The sequence below is a fragment of the Lactuca serriola genome, chromosome 1 (genome assembly GCF_051521515.1).
Source record: "Lactuca serriola cultivar US96UC23 chromosome 1, Lser_US96UC23_V15, whole genome shotgun sequence".
In the NCBI taxonomy this organism is placed as follows: Eukaryota; Viridiplantae; Streptophyta; class Magnoliopsida; order Asterales; family Asteraceae; genus Lactuca; species Lactuca serriola.
The window spans coordinates 100,030,289-100,050,246 of record NC_136408.1 but is presented as its reverse complement, the minus strand read 5'-3'; the positions used below and the strand labels follow the sequence as shown (position 1 = coordinate 100,050,246).

The following is a 19,958-nucleotide window of genomic DNA, read 5'->3' as shown; positions in this document are numbered from 1 at the left end:
ATGAAAAAAATTAGTTTTTTTAGGTTAATGAAGGGAGGTTATTAAGGAAAATCAGATTATAGACAAAAATGCAAAAATGGTCCCTGTGGTTTGTCATTTTTTGTGGATATGGTCCAAACCTTTTAAAAATTGGATTTCTGGTCCTTATGGAGAGGTTTGTTTGTGGAACAAGCCCTTGGGGTTAACAGCCGTTTGTTTGTGGCTGTTAAACCCCTCACGTGCATTGCACATGAGGGCATAAATGTCATTTTACTTGAGGGACCATTTTTACAATTCCAGAAATAACATATAAGACTTCCCCAACGTTCAAGTTCTTCCCCAAACGTTGTTCTGCAACTTCGAAGTTGTTCTTCCTTCTCTCTTCCTTCTCTCATCTCTCTTTGTTAACTGTCGGGGTGTTAGTTAATCACACGATGGTTCTCTGTTTTTGTGGTAAGTTTGCTGTTGTTAAATGCTCATGGACACCAAAGAACCCAGGCAGACGTTTCTATGCTTGCCCTCAAAAGGTAAAGAAATTCGTTTGCACCCATTTTGATTTGTAATCAAATAACATTTGTTATTTTCCCCTTTTTGAAGGATTCTGCTTGTCGCTTCATCGGATGGGTTGATCCCCCCATGTGTGAAAGGTCTAAAGTCATTATTCCTGGACTATTGAGAAATATTAACCGAATGCAAGCTTGGTGCACAGCTCTGAAGATCATGTTGCTGGCTAGTTGGGTGTTTTTTGTGATTTTGTTCATAAGGTCTGTTTAGGTTTAGGTAATAGGTCAATGGGGTGGGTTTTTATTTGTTGAAGATCGATAAAAGTGTGGTTTTTTGGTGAATTAATGGTTTTGGTACTTTGACCTAGGTTCTTTGTAGTTGTTTGTAAGGTCAAAGTAAGTTGTGTATGTAGTAAATGACTTCCTGATATAAATATGAATTTTATGGAGTTGCTTATGTTGTTTGTAAGGTTCTTTGTAGTTTTTGTAAGGTGAAAGAAAGGTTAATGTGAATAATTGACTATAATGGTTATAATAAACAACAATAACAAAAAACCATAATAACCAAGGCTACAATTACATAATAGACTACAAGCATATAGTGCAATTACATTATCCCAAAATATGCAACCATATATATATGTTCTAATACTTATCATACTAATGAAAACCAAAAGAACCATAAGTCATAAGTTGTTTAACATCAAAACACTTCCAAAAGTAGCAAATAACATCTGCCAAAACAAACACAACCTTGATCTTCAACTTCCACCTAACTTCCACCTCCTTGACCTTTGCATGTCCTTGAGTTGTGACCTTTGTTTTTGCATTTTGCACATGTTACACTGACATATTTCCTTGTTAATTTTTGAACTCCATCAGGACCCACTTTACAGCCTTCTTCCTGACTTACACCATGAGTACCAGTCTGACTTTGACTCCCTCTTTGACTCTGACTCAATTTTTCATCCTCACTTTTCTTCCTCTTCTTTGTAGGCCTACCTGGTTGCTTGTGATGTATTGGAGGGACAAGTGTGGTGGGACACAAACTTTTAGGCCACATTATTCTTCCTTTTATGGGCTCTACCTTATAGGAATATGCATTCTTCCATGTATCCAACCAGTATACCTTATTGACCCACCTGTAAATGTCACCAACATCCTCTGAGTTCTTGGTCATTTCATAAAGGGTTGCAATGGCATGTTTACATGGGATGCCTATTAGCTCCCACTTTCTGCAAGTACATGTGTTGTTCCTAACATCTATAACATGTTGGTCTTGCCATGCCCCAGTGACTTGGTATTTCTCACCCCTATTCCACCTAGCAATGTAATGTGATGCATGAGACTTGTTTACATCCAATATGGTTGTTGCAGTGGGTGTTAAAGGCCCTTTTGCCTTGTCCATCACCTTCATAACATTACATATTCTCTTCATCAGGTATTGTCTAATATACTCCAAACAACCTATGATAGGCTTATCTCTTCCCTCTATTATCTTGCTGTTAAATACCTCACAAAGGTTGTTTAACAGTATATCAGAGATTGCTCTGCCTGTTAAAAAAATTAACATATTGTTTTAAGTACAAGTACACATTTAACATATAGTAATTTATGGTAATTTATGTACCTGTAAAATGGCTTCTTTCCCAGTGTTTTGGAGGAATCTTTCTAAGCCATTCACATGCCTCCTTGTCATAGTTGCTAAATTCTTTCATGCAATGTTCAAATTCAGGTACAGTGGTTGCAGTTGCACATCTCCATAAATGATCCTTGTACTCTTTCAATTTCCATTTCACTCTCATGTTCTGATGTATGTGCCTGAGACAATACCTGTGCTCAACACATGGGAATAGTTGGGCTATTGCTGGTATTAAACCCTATAACAATAACAATAATTAAGTATTTAGTTTATATAATAATAAGTAATTAATAATACAAGTTAGAAAGAGATACCTTTTGTCGATCTGTGATAAAGGTAAAGTTAGAGTTTGAACCAAGATCCAAGTCTTCTCCTAAACACTGCAAGAACCATACCCAACTACTTTTGTTCTCTGTCTCAACAATGGCATAAGCAAGGGGGTAAATACCATTGTTAGAGTCCAACCCAACTGCTGTTAGAACCTGCCCAGGAAATGGTCATTTCATATGCGCACCATCGAAACCCAAAAGATCCCTGAGGCCAGCCTTAAAACCTTTTTTCAGGGGACCTAAGCAAATGTAGATTCTTTTAAACCTCCTCGTTGGGTTTGATGGGTTTTGTTCACTGTAAACATCAATCTTGACAGTTGTGTCAAGATTGGTTGCTTGCAATTCAAGGACATAGTCCCTCAAGATCTCATATTGTTTCGTATAGTCACCCTCCACGATCTTAGTTGCAATAGCCTTGGCCCTGAATACTTTGTCAATAGAAACACCAACCTCGAAGTCCTTTTGAAGTTGTTCCTGCAAAGCTCGAAGAGGAATCCCTGGATTCGTGTCAATTTGGTCCATGATTCGCTTGGATATAAAAGTAGCAGTGCAAGCTCTAATCTTCCTACTTTGAAGGCAAGTATGGTTGTCATTTAATGTCCTTACAAACCAAGGAGATTCTGTGTTTGACCTAGAAGCATGAAGGAACCAACTACAATTTACTTTTTCTGAATTGACCTCTTTGCCCTTGCTTTTATTTTTGGTATTAAGGCCCACCACCCCACTTGCATTGATGACAGGGACTACACCTCTACACAATGCCCGAAGTCTAAGCTTGTCATTCTTTTTATAATATAAATTCCTCCTAGTTTCTAGTGCGTGCATGTCAATTTTTTCTTTCAATTCTTTCTTTGATTTAAACTTTTGCCCAACATAAAAACTGGCCTTATGGATATTGCCAAGACTGCATCTTTTCTCCTTAGCCAGATTTTTAAGAACACATCTTCTTTTCCTTTCATCTTCTGACCCTTCATCTAAAGAATCCCATCTATCATTGTCAATGACTTCTATGTCCTCATGTTCATCATTTGTCCCAACCCCGTTATGAAATCCATCCATTTGAACACAACCATAATCCTTATCAAGATTGAGGTTAAAGTTAGTCATATCCACCTCCACTTCTGATACATTGTTTTCATCATCAACAAGTTCATCATATTGTTCTTCTGATTGTTGCCCAAGATCATCACTGTCAGCAGACTTTTCATGTTCAGACTGATGGTCTTCAACATTCTCATCTTCTGGTGGTTGATAATGTTCTCCATCAAAAGGATCAAAGTGATGATGAGAAAAGTTCTCATAATGAAAGTTATCATAATCAAAGTTATCATGGTCACCACCTTGATCTTGTACCACATCATCCATGTTAGCATGCTCAACCTCTTGATCTTGAACCACATCATCCATGTTAGCATGCTCAACCTCTTGATCTTGAACCACATCATCCATGTTAGCATGCTCAACCTCTTGATCTTGAACCACATCATCCATGTTAGCATGCTCACCAGCTTGATCTTGTACCATATCATCTAATTTAGGATTCTCACTACCTTGATCTTGTACAACATCATCCAATTTAGCATGATCACCACCTTGATCTTCTACTACATCATCCAATTCAACTAAACAAAGTTTTTTGGCACAAGAACTTTGACCAACTATTGAGTTCACCCTTACATTTCTTCTATACTGTGGTGAAACTTCTGTAGGGACTTTGTCATAGAGTATCAAGGACATATACCCTGCCAACTGTGTTTGATCATCAGCTTCATCTATCATTGGGGTTTTATGCTTTGCTGGTATTTGAGGTACATTTGCTTCTTTTGGAAGATCACCATCACAGAGCTCCTTAATAATAACTTTTTGCTTTCCTTTTGGAGACATAAAATAGGTCAGCAAATTAGTTTGTCCATGTTCTGTATACACTTCAATGACCTTGTTATCTCCAATATACTGAGCCAAATTCAAGACATCATCATCATTCCCTAAAGCTCTGAGGCCAAAATCCAAGTCTTCATGAGGAATCCTAAAATGGTAATATATTACTGGGGGTACAGAGTAACCTAGCTCAACCATCATTGCGTCTAGTTCATGAACTGAGAACTCATCAATGTCTACTAAATCAATATATCTCACTTCACCTTTAACATATTTCGTGTTTGGAAGCTTCGTAAAATTTCCACCATGGTGTAGCTTTATGCTGAACATTGTTGGTACACGCTCTACAAGATACAAAAAACATTAAGTAACAAATTATCAGATGTTTGCATTTTTGGCTTAATTCTTCAGATCATCAAGAAACCTAACAAAATTTCGTAAACAGAGGATAACTGAAACTAACCATATTCATTTGTGATGTCATACGTCTCGCCTTTTGGCCTAATCGCCCACATTACGAACACCATTTACAGTTGAAAAGCAAAAACAAGTAAACACCTTGGACCAAATCTTGATTAGGGTTTTTGCGTTAAAAACGAATGACGAATTAGATGGAAGTGGAAGAGATAACTAAATATTTTGTGATTTTGTGTGTAATATGGCGCTAAGATGGTAACAGACGAGTTTATTTCTGGAATTGTAAAAATGGTCCTCAAGTAAAATGACATTTATGCCCTCATGTGCAATGCACGTGAGGGGTTTAACAGCCACAAACAAACGGCTGTTAACCCCAAAGGCTTGTTCCACAAACAAACCTCTCCATAAGGACCAGAAATCCAATTTTTAAAAGGTTTGGACCATATCCACAAAAAATGACAAACCACAGGGACCATTTTTGCATTTTACTCCAGATTATATATACTACGATGATAAATACCAAAATTTAGAAAATGGAGGGGTGAAGTAACATTTTATAAAGTTCAAAGTGATGGGGGTCAAAATGACATTTTAAAAAGTAAAAGGGTGGAAAAGTCACAAATTCATAAACATGAAATATATATAAAATTACATAAATAGTCCCTATGGTTACATATGGTCACAAACTCAGTCCCTACTAAACTTGAAAAAACCAAATTACTCTCACACTAATGGAGGAAAAGTAACATGTGAGCAAAAAGAACCATTTATGCAAGTTTCGGAAACCACAAGGACCATGTTCGTCAAATTTTTTGCAATGACTAGTTTGTGATATTTGATAAGCCACATAGATCATTTATGCATTTTGTCAGTTTTTATAAGTCGAGAATGGTGAGCTGAAGCGAAGACATAGGGCTCCAATCCTTTTTTTTCGTCGATGTGGACCAAGTTTTACACATCTCTAATTAAGATGCAAAAAGTTATGTGTGAAATGGAAAAACTAAAAAGATATTATTATTTCACATAAAGTAACAAACATGCATCGGTTATGGATGAGAACTAATGCCGTATGTTATTATTTTACATATAAGCGAAATGCAGAATTGGTTTAATTAAAATATATTTACCTAAAAAAAAAGTAAAGTTGCGAAGAAATGGTCAAGATCAAGAAAAAGTTGCAAAGTGACATAGGTGAACCACATTACATGAGAAAGAACACAACAAGAACCAATGCACAATTCATGAGCAACAAAAGGCAACCTAAACTCAACCAATTATAACTTCACAATAAGTGCATGTAGTAATTCCTACAACATAAATCCATTCATATACAAACTACAAACCCATATCACAACTTTCATTCCGACCGTTTCCATTCGGTCGGGCTTTTCTTTACTTATGGAGAAGAAAAAGAGTTTGGAAGAGGTAGATGGCCGGTTGCAACAACATTTGGTTCTTCTTCTTGCTATTGTTTTAGGGTTTCTGATAATGGATCCTTTTGACATGAGTCCAGTTGGTGGACATGATTTCCGACCTGTGAAAAACGATATTGCACCATATGACCAAGTGATGGAGAGTTGGCCAGCAGACAATCTTAGCCGGCTAGGGCTTGGGAACTTGGAACATGTGGATAAAGTGTTTGGACCCGAGTCCTTGGAATTTGATCCATTGGGAAATGGGCCCTATACTGGTATGGCTGATGGTCGGATTGTGAAGTGGGCAGGCGAAGATCGAGGATGGGTAACATTCGCTCTTGTTTCGCGAGATTGGTAAGTTATCAAATATTTTATTTGCATATTAGAAACATACACACACATACATACATGCATACATGCATATAATATATATGCATATATCATGCTTAATTCGAAACGTCAAAAGGTCAGAAAAGTTATGCATGACCGGAAAAGACTCAACGACATACAAGCAATGGAAAATGGAAGCATTATGTGGACGACCACTAGGATTGAGGTTTGATAAAAGTAGCGGAAATTTATACATTGCTGATGCGTACTATGGGCTTATGGTGGTTGGTCCTGACGGTGGCTTAGCAACACCACTGTCCACCCATATGGGTGGAGAGCCGATACTCTTTGCAAATGACCTTGATATACATAGTAATGGATCTATCTTCTTCACAGACACCAGCCAGAAGTACAATAGAGTGTGAGTTCTATAACCTTTTTTATACATTGGTCTCATTTACAGATTTTTGGTTTATTCTTTGGTCTAAATGCTTGATATACATTTGGTCCATGTGGAAGACACGTTTTCTATCAACTAATTAATCAAGTAAAAAATGTCAGATGTTATTAATATATTCACATTTTTTTTTGATCTTATGATAACTTGGGTTTGCTTAGGAACCATTTCTTTATAATGTTGGAAGGGGAGGCAAGTGGAAGACTACTTAGATATGACCCTCCAACAAAGTCAACTCATGTTGTATTAGATGGCTTGGCTTTCCCGAATGGGGTTCAATTGTCGAAGGACGAATCTTTTCTTTTGTTCACCGAGACTACAAACTGTCGGTACTAATTTTAGATGAATCTTATCAATTCTTCAAATTAATACCTTATATAACTATATTAAGAACTGTTTAAGTATATGCGATGACAAATATGCTTTGATTTTTATTTTGTTTAGGCTTATGAAACTATGGTTAAAGGGTGAAAAGAAAGGCAAAGTCGAACTTGTGGCAAACTTACCTGGTTTCCCCGACAATATAAGAATAAACGATCAAGGCCAGTTTTGGGTAGCTATTGATTGTTGCAGGACAAAAGCTCAAGAAATCTTGACAAATAACCCTTGGATGAGGAGTGTGTACTTTCGTTTGCCATTTCAAATGCGTTATTTGGCTCGAATAATGGGAATGAAAATGTACTCAGTGATATCTCTTTTTGATGAACATGGGAAGATCTTGGATGTTCTTGAAGACAAGGAGGGTGTAGTGATGAAACTGGTTAGTGAAGTTAGGGAAGCTAATGGGATGTTGTGGATTGGCACTGTTGCTCATAATCATATCGCAACTCTACCTTACCCTTGATGAGGGTTCATATAAATTGTTGATTGTAATAAGCCATTCAGATGTGTTTGTTGATTTGTTTCTGTCTTTTTTTTTCTTCTAAATATTATGCATTTATAAGTTGAATAACTTAGAGATTGCAATTGAATGCAGAAAACTAGGAAAATAAGAAAAAAAAGTTTGAATGGAAATAGGAAAATACCAAAGAACCATCGATGATAATATTGCCAATCTATGAACACCAAAAAGAAAAAAAGGGCGTTCAAACCGACAAGTTTGAGGTTATCCTATCTATTTGGTTATATTTGATTTATTCTAGTGTAGATGTACATATGATCATGTTCGGGATTCAACAAAAACAAATTAAAGTGACAATTGATAAACAATTTATGTAAAACATGTGGAATAAACTTTTGATAAACTGTAAAACTGAACATATTATCTAACGTGGTTCGGTTGATTTAACCTACATCTATGTAGAGAGAGAGAGGATTTTATTAATCTTCCAAAAACAATTAAAATCACTCATAGGGGGTTGCAACTCACTTGAACTCTTAAAGAAAATAAATCTATCTTGCTAACAAACTGCTCTAAAAAAATATGATCTCAAACTCACAATGATTGCTCTCTTGAAATTTGTGCGTGCTTCACACACACTATGCGCCATACGCTTCACAAATGTTGATGAAGATAAGAGTGCCTAATTATAGGCAAGCATATGGATGCCCTAATTCTAATGGGTCATGTCTACCCTTAATTAAGCCCTAAATGGGATCAACCGCTTATGGATTCTTTAACCTTATTTTGAGGGATGTCATGTCTACCCTTAATTAAGCCCTAAATGGGATCAACCGCTTATGGATTCTTTAACCTTATTTTGAGGGATGTACATAGCCACTTGTCATACATCTAAGAGTATGTTCTCAAGACCTAACAACACCTTTTTAGCTCCAACAATGCATTCTGTGGCTGTTGGAGCACATTTAGCAGCTAGACAACGCCTTTAAAAGTGCCCAACACTCCTATCAAATGCCTAATGCATTTACCAAGTGCCAAACACATTCTCCAAGTGTCAAGCGCATTCTGCAACTATCCAATATATTCTTCTGATACCTAGCAACGTGGCGTGATTTCTATGTCCGACAACACTTTCTTACTCTCTCATCAATGGAGATTTCACTCCCCGACAATTTTGATCAAGACTTCACATCCCAACATTTTCTTACTTGAATATTTGAACAATTAAGTTTTTTCAGTGCCATTCATCTCTCTCTCTCTCTCATGGTGAACACCTTGGTATATTTTTCGTACTAAGGACTTTCTTTAGCTTAAGAATACCATCATAAACTTTTTGGACAGCTGCATCTCAAAGCTCATTCCAAGCCAGTTGAACATGTTGGAACCAACAATCAATATGAAGATATCATGGAACTTTATATTACAAAACGTTGGCGATTGCGATGACTATTTTGTTATATATTCCCTTTAAATATGATTTCCTCCTGACAAATGAAACGTGTAAGATATTTAAAAAGCTTTGTTTGATTTACGTGCTGATCCAATCCGATCAGTAAATGAAAATATCATTTTTTTTTCTTGTTTTAACACTTTTTCCGGCTCAAGTAACATTGACATACGGATATTCAAAGAAAAAAGGAAGACTATTTCGTTCTTTCAGACTATAAAACGGCAATTTCTTCCCTCTAAAACTCCCTCGGAGCAGGAAATCTCTCATCTTTGAACACTTCTTCCACTACATAATGTTCAGAAAGATCATTTCTTCCCCCTCAAAGTCAAAGTCAAGAAAAATCATATCGATATCACTTCATTCCACCAACTATTGCTACCACGATCCCTCAGCGCCACCTTTTTCACCATCAAAACACATTTCCCCCAGGCAAAAATGGTTTCAGATCACCCCAACTTCGTTCAAGGGTTTCAATCGATCTTTTTCATCTGGGTATCAGTTAAATTCGACCCAATTTAGAGTGTCTAATTTAAATAGAATTGGGTTTTCGGTATCGAGAAGGGGATTCAGTAGCGAAACAGTTCGTGATTGTATTAATTACGACGTGGTTATCATCGGAGGAGGTCCGGCCGGCTTATCCGCCGCCATAAGATTGAAGCAATTATGCCGTGAAAATGATGTAGACTTATCTGTGTGCGTTGTGGAGAAAGGGGCAGAAGTAGGTATGCTTGGTTTACCTTTTGCCTCTTTTAAATCGCAGAGTTTACTTTTGAAATGCTCAATTGTTATGCGAATTGTCAAATTTCTGATCATCATCTTGGAACAAAGATCATTAAATCGACAATTGCTTCTTCAAATCGTAATCACAATCATAATTGTTTACAGGTGCACATATATTATCGGGAAATGTTTTTGAACCCCGTGCATTGAACGAACTTATCCCACAATGGAGAGAAGAAGAGGTAACATTTTAATTTCTCAATTGCTTCTTCTATAACTACAATAATTACAAGATTTCATATGTGCTTTGTGTTAATTTCAACAAATAACTTTTATGTGGACATTTTTGTATATATTCAAACGCTTATGCAGACACCAATTAGTGTCAGTGTTTCTTCTGATAAGTTCATGCTACTTACAGAAAAGTATGCAATCCCATTGCCAAATCCTTTCGATAATAAAGGAAACTATGTTATAAGGTAATTAAATACTTTCTTTTTTCACTAATTACCATTTTAACCTTTCTTAAATCTTACTAAACTGATATTTTTTGATTCAGTTTAAGCCAATTTGTACGTTGGTTAGGACAGAAAGCTGAAGAATTAGGAGTCGAAGTATACCCAGGTTTTGCAGCTAAAGAGGTAACTCTGTGTGTGTGTGTTTATGTGTGTGTGTGTGTGTGTGGAATAACAAGCTTCATATTCATACAGATTTTATTTGATGAAAATGAAAATGTTATTGGAATTGCAACTAATGACATGGGAATTGGGAAAGATGGCTCTAAAAAAGATACTTTTCAGCCTGGTGTAGAATTAAAAGGTAGCATTTTTGTATGAATATGAGTAAATGACCATTTTACCCTTCTAACATTCTTTATTTTCAGGGCGTATAAATCTTTTTGCTGAAGGATGTCGAGGTGCACTATCAGAGGTTTAAATTGAAAAAAAAAATATTGATCCTCACTTCTACATTTTAAAAAATCCAACTTCTTTTTTTTATTTTTTTTAACCTGAAATTTTTTAACAGAAACTAATAAAGAAATACAATTTAAGAGAGAAAGGACATGGACAACATCAAACTTATGCATTAGGAATTAAAGAGGTAAGCTATGATTCTAGTCATAAACTCATAATTACCAATTTTATTCAGTTTAATTTATTTTTTAAAAGATTAATTTATGTTGATTAGTTTTTAAAAATGTTAATAGGTTTGGGAAATTGATGCCAAAAAGCATAAACCTGGTGCTGTTGTTCATACTTTAGGTTGGCCTTTGGATCACAAAACCTATGGAGGATCTTTTTTATATCATATGCAAGATAATCAAGTAAATAAATATAATAATAATAATAATAATAATAATTAATAATATCTCTTTCCACCATTTGGTATTATGATGAAATTGACAAAAGGAATGGAATTGTTAATTCCATTCCTTTCATCTGTATGCAGGTTTCCATTGGATTAGTTTGTGCTTTGAATTACCACAACCCTTATTTCAGCCCTTATGATGAATTCCAGGTAACTTTTTTAAACTCACAACTTATTTTTTATTTTTTTATTTTTTGTAACACTTTTTTTTTTTTATTTTTTTTTATAGAAACTTAAAGGTCATCCTGCAATCAGACCTCTTCTTGAAAATGGGACAGTTGTTCAATATGGGGCCCGGACTTTGAATGAAGGTGGTTTTCAGGTGCATATCATGATTTTACTTTAAAACTTATATTGTTTATTTTGTTATATTTTTAATTATTATATGATTATATTATGATAAAGCGAATAATATATAATTGATAATTCTAATTAATTTTCAGTCTATTCCATATCCAGTGTTCCCTGGGGGAGCAGTTGTTGGATGTGCAGCTGGCTTTTTAAATGTTCCAAAAATAAAGGGTACACATACTGCCATGAAATCAGGTAAAAAAATTTCTCAATATAAGGGTAAAATGGTCATTTTACACATACAAAGGGAAAAAAGAAATCAGGGAACTTAGGCTTTCCGCTTTCTTTATTAAGTCCTAACTTTTGACAAATTTGCCCTTGTTTGTCTTTCCCTTAAGTTTTTCCAAGTATGCAGTCTTTTTCTGAAATATTTTTTAAATATTTATTTTATTATTATAGGAATGTTAGCAGCAGAATCTGCCTTTGAAGTACTTAATAAAGGATCAAATATGAAAAATTATTGGGAAAGTTTAAAAAAATCATGGATATGGGAAGAGCTTTATCAAGCACGCAACTATCGCCCAGTAAAATAAAACATTTATTTTATTATTTTCTTTTTCTTTTATTTATTTTTCTGTTCCTTTTTTGTCATTTTAAAATTAAAAAATGTTGCAAACATATGTAGGCGTTTGAGCATGGGCTTTTCACTGGTTTGGCTATAAGTGGTCTAGAACAGTAAGATTTCCTTCTTATTTTTATTTTTATTTTTAAACTTTCTATACACGTGAAACATGTGATGAAATTTCAATTTTCACTTGTTTATATTCACATTTACAGCTATTTACTTAAAGGAAGAGCCCCATATACCTTAAAGCATGGAAAACCAGATCATGAAGCAACACATGTAAGCTAAAGACTAAAGTGTTGTTTGGAATTGGATAAATGATTTTTATAAGTATTTGAAAAAATAATTGTTTAAAAATAATATTTATTTATAAATAAATGGTTATGTACACAGGAAGCAAGTGTAAGCTCCCCGATTGAATACCCAAAGCCAGATGGGATTGTTAGTTTTGATGTGCCAACTTCTCTTTATAGGTAATTAAATATTAATCTTAAAAAAAAAATTACATAAAATTTATATTATTACGATTCTTTGTATAAATTTGTTTTGTTTAATAGGAGCAATACAAATCATAATCATGATCAGCCACCTCACCTTCGGTTGAGGGACCCACAAATTCCTCAAATTGTAAATTTGCCAAAATATGGAGCTCCGGAATCCCGATATTGCCCTGCTCGTGTATATGAGTAAGAACTAAAAAAAAATTCTATTCATTTTTTAATTAATAAATAATCTCACTTTTGATTTTTCTTTTTAATATTTTTTTTTTGTGTACATTCAGATATGTTGCGGATGACAAGGGTGAATTGAAGCTCCAGATTAATGCTCAGAATTGCTTGCACTGCAAGGTTTGACAAATTTTTTTTTTTTTTTTTTTAAATAACTAATTTTTTTTTTGGGAAAATTGGTATATGATTATTGATTTTCTTCTTTTGAGTTTCAGGCGTGTGATATTAAAGATCCGAAGCAGAACATTGAATGGACAGTTCCAGAAGGTGGAGGTGGGCCCGGTTACTCAGTAATGTAAACCAGTTGTTGAAGATTTATGTGGAAAATCAAGAAACGAGAACAAATGGGATTTTATGATTTTATCCGTTGTCATTGTCACGTGTTAATCGAATGTTTCTAGATTCGATATTTTGTACTTTGATAAACTTTATAGATTCAAGTTCGTGTTTGTATGAAATTAGGGCACAAATCTATGATTTTTGTTGTACTTTTTTATACAAAATCATGAGTTTTAAATAATAAGTTACACATACATATATAATCATATATGCAAAATTGCCCAATTTTCCATCTAAAATTTAAGAAGAATTACCCAAATATCCACCCTATTCACCAACCTAGATTCTATGTTGACAAGGAGCTGCTATTTTTCAAATCACTATTTTCCGGCAACCGCTGTCCTGGCGGCTGAGGCGGAGATGGGTGGTGCTGAGACTGGTGGAGGTGTTGCCGCTGCTGAAATTGGTGGAACTGTTGCTGTTGAAACTGGTGCTGTTGTTGCATTCGTGACTGAATTTGAAGTTGATGAATCTGTTGTGCAGTTAAGAGTGTGTGCATGGGGTGGTTGTTGGGGTGGTGGAACTGGTGGTTTGGTCTGAAAGATGGCGGGAAGTTCATCATCGGACCACCATTAATGACATTTTGTCCTGTAACTACTCTCAGGTGATGTATCTCCTTCTTCAATGCATCATTTAAAACTAAACACAACAATTAGCGTAAAGCACTTAAAGATTGGACCAAAATTTTGATTTTGAGTAAAGTATAGGGACCGAATTTGTAATTTTTTCTTTTATCAATTTTTTTTTCTTCAAAACTTACCATCTTGTACGTGAACCTGTTGCTCCATGGCTTGTAACCGCAATTTTAGTTCGGTGTTTTCCGCCAATAAACCGTGTGTCTCTCTCTAACAACGGTACAACCAAAATTAATAATACAGAATATAACAGTCTTGCTGTATTTGACAGTCTTATACTGTGTTTGTGTTTGAGATGTATTGAATTGTTTAGTCTTACGACAAAAACTGTAACTTTTTGTTTAATCCAAAAAGTAGAACGTGGGACTAGTTATTGATCTCTAATATATGGATTATGAAAAAGACGTAAATGCCCTCCACAAACCTGTAAAATGGTTAATTGGGCAGATAGTGAGGTTGCTTGTGTTTGGAGTGTTTGGACTTGACTTTCGAGCTCAGTTATGTATCTCATCTTTCTTTCCTTTGATCGTACAGCAGACTGCCTATTTGCCCATATTCTAATAAAAGGGAAAAAAGAAAACCAAGTTATAAGGGTAGTTTTGTCTTTTCACTTTTTTTTAGTTAGAATAAGTAAAGGGTGCATTTTGCACCTTTTTGCACGTTTTGGATCAGCAAGAGCAAGTTCAGCAAGCTTAGCAGCAGACATTGTTTTCTTAGCATCGATTGAAGATGTCTCTTCTGGACCTGAGGAAAGACCATCCATGGAGAAACTATGTGTATGTTTAAATCTACAGCTGTCGTCGGAGCTAGAGACATGGTTTTCCGGCGGTGGTGCTGTTGATGAGTTTGAAATTTGGGCGGCGTTAGATGAGTCGGGGAGGTGAGAACCAGATGTTGCCGATGAAGAATTAAACTTATCGGTGTCAAGGTACATAGAATATGAATCTTCTTCATTCTCGGAGTATGAAGGACCATCGAAGCTACCTACAACACCAAGATCGCTACCGAAGGTGATATCATCGAGTAGAGTAACAATTTCAGAACGCACTCGCCGGTGGCCCATGTTCTTGGGTGGGGAATCAGGCATTCTGCTTATATCATGACTGAAAGCACCAAATTCAATGGCGATTACAGGCCCATTTGTGATGAACATAGCTGATCCTGACTGCTCTGTTTTCAAATTTTCTTTGTTTCCGTCGGCTACCGGAAAACATGGAGTTCTACCGGAAGGTGGCAAGAGACTCCTGCTAAGGTTTTGAGATTCGTCTTTCTCCATTTACAACAATCTCTAAACCACAACACAGATGGAATCCCCAAATCTAGCTTTTACTTGTCTAGCAAAACGAAAGAGAACATATTAAAGCATTTCAAAATTCAAATTACATCAAAACTATGCCATTGAATCAGAAACCTGAAACGGTTACGAAATTCAGAATTATATCTTAAGAAGAATGCACATTGATGATTTGATGTTAATCAAATACCCAAACACAAACGAACGAAAACCCATATGACATGAAGGACGAATAAAGGGGTGAAATTCTTACTTTTAGGGATGGCATCGATTTCTCTGACAAGGGGATTTTAGATAGAAAATACGAGAGATAATCGGAATCGGAAACTGCACATTCTTAACCTGAATGCAGAGAGTTACGTCGGAGGGACGATATCGGAGATGCGTATCAATGAAACTCCTTCCGAAAATCTATATATACACCGTATCATCAATGAACAAAAATCCGAACATGTCATGACTCATGATCATGTTCAAAAAAATCATTAGTAGAAGAATTAATAAGAAGTGACAATATATAAACGTTCGATCTTTTTTTCTTTCAAATATGTCTCAAAGGTGTTTCTTTTAACTTTTAAGATAATTTTATTTTCACCATTAGAGACCTGCAAGAGGCGATTTTGGGGGCTAGAAACCATTTTCCTTTCATCTTTCCAAATCTTAGGTAGTTTTTTTATGCAATTAGATTATTGTTCTTGTTACTTTGTTGCCATGAGTGGCTAATACTTTTATTTGGTTGACTTTGGTTGAAAACCAATGAATTTTTGTAGGTTTTGAAGGATTTATGTTGATTATCAATTTATTCTACGTTTATGATTCTAGTTTGCAATTCTTATGCTTATTTGATGCTTTGATCATGAGCTTAGTAATTGAATGAGCAATTGTTGATTTGTATCTTTGATTTTGCATTGGATCATTGAATTTATCTAGAACAAAAGCTTTATGATGGTAGAAATCATCTCTAGCTTATGAATCATAACTCCTTTATGGATGTGTAAGCATTTGACATCTTCTAGGAATTAAGGATTCCTTCATTCTTAAGGCTAATTAATTTCTTGGGATCAATTGCTTCAATTGACCCTTGATCTTAATTAAGAAGGTGTGTTATGGGCTTCCTTAACCTCCATACTACCTATGAGGAATCTTGGCATCTCATGCTTCATGATTGCTATAACCAATTTGGGATGAAGGATAAGCTCTGTATTAGATCCTAATGATAAACACATAAATGTTCATTATGTTGAATTGCCATAGTTAACCAATTATTCCCAACCTTTGAGCATTTCATTAACTTGCTTAATTGTGAGATTTTTAATTATTCAAGTTTTTTTAGTTTTCAAGGAATCAAACACCCCCCCCTTTTTTAGTCTAATTGTAGTTAATTATTTTAATTACACTCGTTCTTTTGGATTGCATTGGTGATTGAATACAAACCATTTTCCCGATGATCGATATCCCCTTTTACCATTATATTACGTTTTATTTGCAAACAAAGGGTGTAATTTGCTTGGTGGGCTTGACACCCCATCATTTAACTTTTAACTTTTTCCCTTCAAAAGCAAATCCAAACACACTTTAAAAAACAACTTTGGTAAAAAGTCATTTTACAAAAAGTCCTTTTTCAAAAACGACTTTTGCCCCACAAAAACTAAGCCAAACACCCTCTAGATTATAAAAATACAAAGTAGTCACTTACACCAAATTGTTAAAAATGTAACTATGTCTTTGCCTCTTTGGTTAAGATTTTTTTTTAAAAGATAGTTAATTAGCATATTAAGAAGTAGGTATGAAACTCGTGTATTACACGAGTTTAGAAAAAAAAAAGTTTAATATAAATTTATAAGCATTACATATTTTTAAAAATGATAAGTTTATATAAATACAAAGAATCCTCTCTAATAAATGAAAGTTTTTTTTGTCATTTGTCAAATTTTCAAGAGTTTTACCACATGTAATTTTGTGGGAGTTTTAAAATTATTATTTCCACTTGTCATTTTTTAGGAATTTTCATTTTCTTAAAATAAAATTACACAAAATTCTAACGAGTTTTATAAGGAAAAAAAATCATTCTATTAATTTAATAATAAAGTCTCATAAATGCTCTAAAGAATATTTGATTTCTATTATAAATGTTCCAAAAGATTACATTATGTTATGTAAAAGTATTATTTTATAAAATATGACTGCTTAAACATTAATATTAAATTTTTATTTTTAATAAACTCGTGTACTATACGGGTCTCACACCTAGTATAATAAATAAAGTAACTAATTTAATATATAATATAAGATACTTGAAAGATTGTAAAGCATTCATTATTAAATTTAATAGAAAGATCTCCTTTACATATAAATCTCACTAAAATATGAATTTTAAATTTAAGTAAGTAAAACATATAAGAAAATGATAATTGGAAAAAAATAATTTAAAACTTTAAAAAATGACATGTAACAAAATTAATAAGATGATCACATTTAACAAAATTGATTTTTATTTAGGTTAGATTTATTGCAAAGATGGTAAATATAACCCCCTCTCACGTGACTATATGGCCCGACCCACCCCCATTTGCTAACTCTTGCTTTTGTAATTATTTTTTAAATGGCTAATAAACGCATCCAATATTTTATTCTTAAAATTTATATCTTTTGTTTCGTGCAAGACTCGATCCCTCAACCTTTAGCTAATGGACACATTTCAATTAACTCCTGATATCGCTAGGCTATAAACCTTTTTGGTTCTTTTTTTTAAAGACAATTTCTTGCATCATATTTTTCCTTTCGCCATATATTCGTCTTACAAAAATTACATGTTTGGTACCTTGTCAAGCAATCGCCAATCATGATGGTCGTCTCTCTTTGACATTATCTTTTTGTGTAAACATTCAAGTGATTATGAACTTTGTTAATATTACATGACATTCACAAGCAAGGACATAAAAAACTATGGATTTTATGTGGTTGTGTATTACTATGTACATACATACAAAAAATATAATTTCACAAAGGATATTCATACAGGTAGATGTATGTATGCACATTCAATTACTCATAAACCTATAAATATAATAACATTAATATATGAAATATGTATATGAATGTTACCAACTAACAACGAAAATATATAATATCTTCTATAAGGTAGCTTTGAAGTGGATTATCATCACCAACAACTTTATAATCCATATATTTGAGTTATACTGATACTATGCTCTTGAATATGTCTTTTATAATGACCATATACATGAGAATGAAACGCAAAAAATGCCAATGAAGCTGCTTGTTGTTTCAATTGACAAACGCAAATGAAGTTGCTGGTCATGAAACTTTGGGTTATATACTTAAACTTGAACGATCGATCAATATTAAATTTGGAGTTAATTAATAAAAAAAGTCACCAAATTTAATGTGACATTATTCATAACACCATTTCTACGTAAAAATATGATGTTGATGTAGAATTGATTTACATCATTATGTATATCAAAAGTTATATAGATTTGAGATGCCCAAAGTATAATAACATAGGTATTGTAAATTTGAAATATCCAAGCAATAAGAGTTTTTATTGCATGATTTATTCATTAAACATTACAGAAAACCCATTAATGAGACTATATAATGGATTTGGTAATCAGAAGCCAAGTTGATACTTGGATCCTTCATCGGGCTTGAAAAGCCCGAAGTTCCTCTCTCCGTCATCTCCATCTAAATCTTTCAAATTCTCATCAAACATGGCAAACAAATAAACCTCTATATATCTTCCAGGCCTCGCCGGCGTCCCCTTCCCTTCTTTCACATGTTCAATCAATTTCCGATAATAAGTTCCAGCGTTTTGCGGTGTCGCTACACGATGGCCAGCCGACGGCCATCCACTCTCCGACACAACAATCTCCACATTCTCTCCACCAAGACGTGCTTGAGCCGCATAATGAGCATCATACATGGCGTCAAAAAGGTTAGAATACATTAAATCCTTATCTGGCACTAATGGACCCGATGTAAACAATGAATACTGGAGATTAACATCAGCGCTACCACGACAAGCAAAATAGGGGTAGATATTGGCAAGCATTGGCAAATTGTTCTGAGCTAGAAACGCAATTATCGGCTTGGTAAAGTTAATCGCGTTGAGATGAAACACGCCTTCGCTTGGTGGATATGTGTTCGCTAACAGAGCTGAGTAGGTTGCTGTTGAGACCTTGATTTGGTTATCTAATCTCGCGTCTACAATAGCTCGGTGAACATTTCGCATCGCCGGAAGTACGAAATCGACAAATCGACTGTTATATTTCATTGGATTTGGATCGACTTCGTTTCCGACGGCGATGTACCGGAAATTGACTTCGGGGTAGTTTTGAATGTGGTTTTGAACCCAAGTTCTTGCATTGGATGGATTTGTGAGGGACTCAAGTTCAATATTTGGAACGTCAAGTATGAGTTCGATGTTGGTTCTCTGGAGGGCTCGGAGAGTGGCTGGATTTGGATCGTAGATTCGCATCCTGGTTATGCCGTTCCTCTGGTAAAAGTTTACTGTCTCTTCTTCCGATGGCAGATTGTCGCCTAGCCGGCCGTTGCATACACCGATCTGTTGTGCTTGTGTATCTGTTTTGCATCAAGTAATTAAATTGTTAGATATTTTATATTTTTTGTAATGTATTTATGTTTAACTATCTTACTAAATTGAAAAAAAAATATGGTTAGAACTTAGAATGCA

The 19,958-nt window shown here is 34.6% G+C and overlaps 4 protein-coding genes across 4 annotated transcripts in view; 2 read left to right on the top strand and 2 right to left on the bottom strand.

The window, feature by feature from the left end:
- The first annotated feature begins 6,117 nt into the window (after positions 1 to 6,117).
- LAP3 (Calcium-dependent phosphotriesterase superfamily protein) lies at positions 6,118 to 7,806 on the top strand. The gene is made up of 4 exons (XM_079017180.1): positions 6,118 to 6,517; positions 6,630 to 6,914; positions 7,112 to 7,279; positions 7,395 to 7,806. Exons 1-4 carry the CDS (start codon positions 6,147 to 6,149, stop codon positions 7,792 to 7,794), a joined length of 1,224 nt encoding a protein of 407 aa, XP_078873306.1. The 5' UTR covers positions 6,118 to 6,146; the 3' UTR covers positions 7,795 to 7,806.
- Positions 7,807 to 9,405: 1,599 nt separating this feature from the next.
- ETFQO (electron-transfer flavoprotein:ubiquinone oxidoreductase) lies at positions 9,406 to 13,459 on the top strand. Its single transcript, XM_079033804.1, has 18 exons — positions 9,406 to 9,963; positions 10,127 to 10,203; positions 10,334 to 10,440; positions 10,521 to 10,602; positions 10,672 to 10,780; positions 10,845 to 10,891; positions 10,988 to 11,062; positions 11,169 to 11,285; positions 11,411 to 11,479; positions 11,559 to 11,651; positions 11,773 to 11,875; positions 12,080 to 12,204; positions 12,306 to 12,355; positions 12,458 to 12,524; positions 12,639 to 12,718; positions 12,803 to 12,931; positions 13,027 to 13,093; positions 13,189 to 13,459. Exons 1-18 carry the CDS (start codon positions 9,534 to 9,536, stop codon positions 13,270 to 13,272), a joined length of 1,911 nt encoding a protein of 636 aa, XP_078889930.1. The 5' UTR covers positions 9,406 to 9,533; the 3' UTR covers positions 13,273 to 13,459.
- Positions 13,460 to 13,561: 102 nt separating this feature from the next.
- LOC145096021 (putative transcription factor PosF21) lies at positions 13,562 to 15,761 on the bottom strand. The gene is made up of 5 exons (XM_079033806.1): positions 15,495 to 15,761; positions 14,598 to 15,281; positions 14,372 to 14,504; positions 14,073 to 14,157; positions 13,562 to 13,951 (listed from the first exon to the last, which is right to left on the bottom strand). Exons 2-5 carry the CDS (start codon positions 15,221 to 15,223, stop codon positions 13,599 to 13,601), a joined length of 1,197 nt encoding a protein of 398 aa, XP_078889932.1. The 5' UTR covers positions 15,224 to 15,281; positions 15,495 to 15,761; the 3' UTR covers positions 13,562 to 13,598.
- Positions 15,762 to 18,786: 3,025 nt separating this feature from the next.
- The window catches only part of LOC145096008 (glucan endo-1,3-beta-glucosidase, acidic-like), a 4,361-nt gene continuing 3,189 nt past the window's right edge, over positions 18,787 to 19,958 (bottom strand). Inside the window, exon 2 of the mRNA XM_079033796.1 lies at positions 18,787 to 19,846. Coding sequence (XP_078889922.1) covers positions 18,876 to 19,846 — 971 coding nt within the window. The 3' untranslated portion in view covers positions 18,787 to 18,875. The remainder of the gene's footprint in view (positions 19,847 to 19,958) is intronic.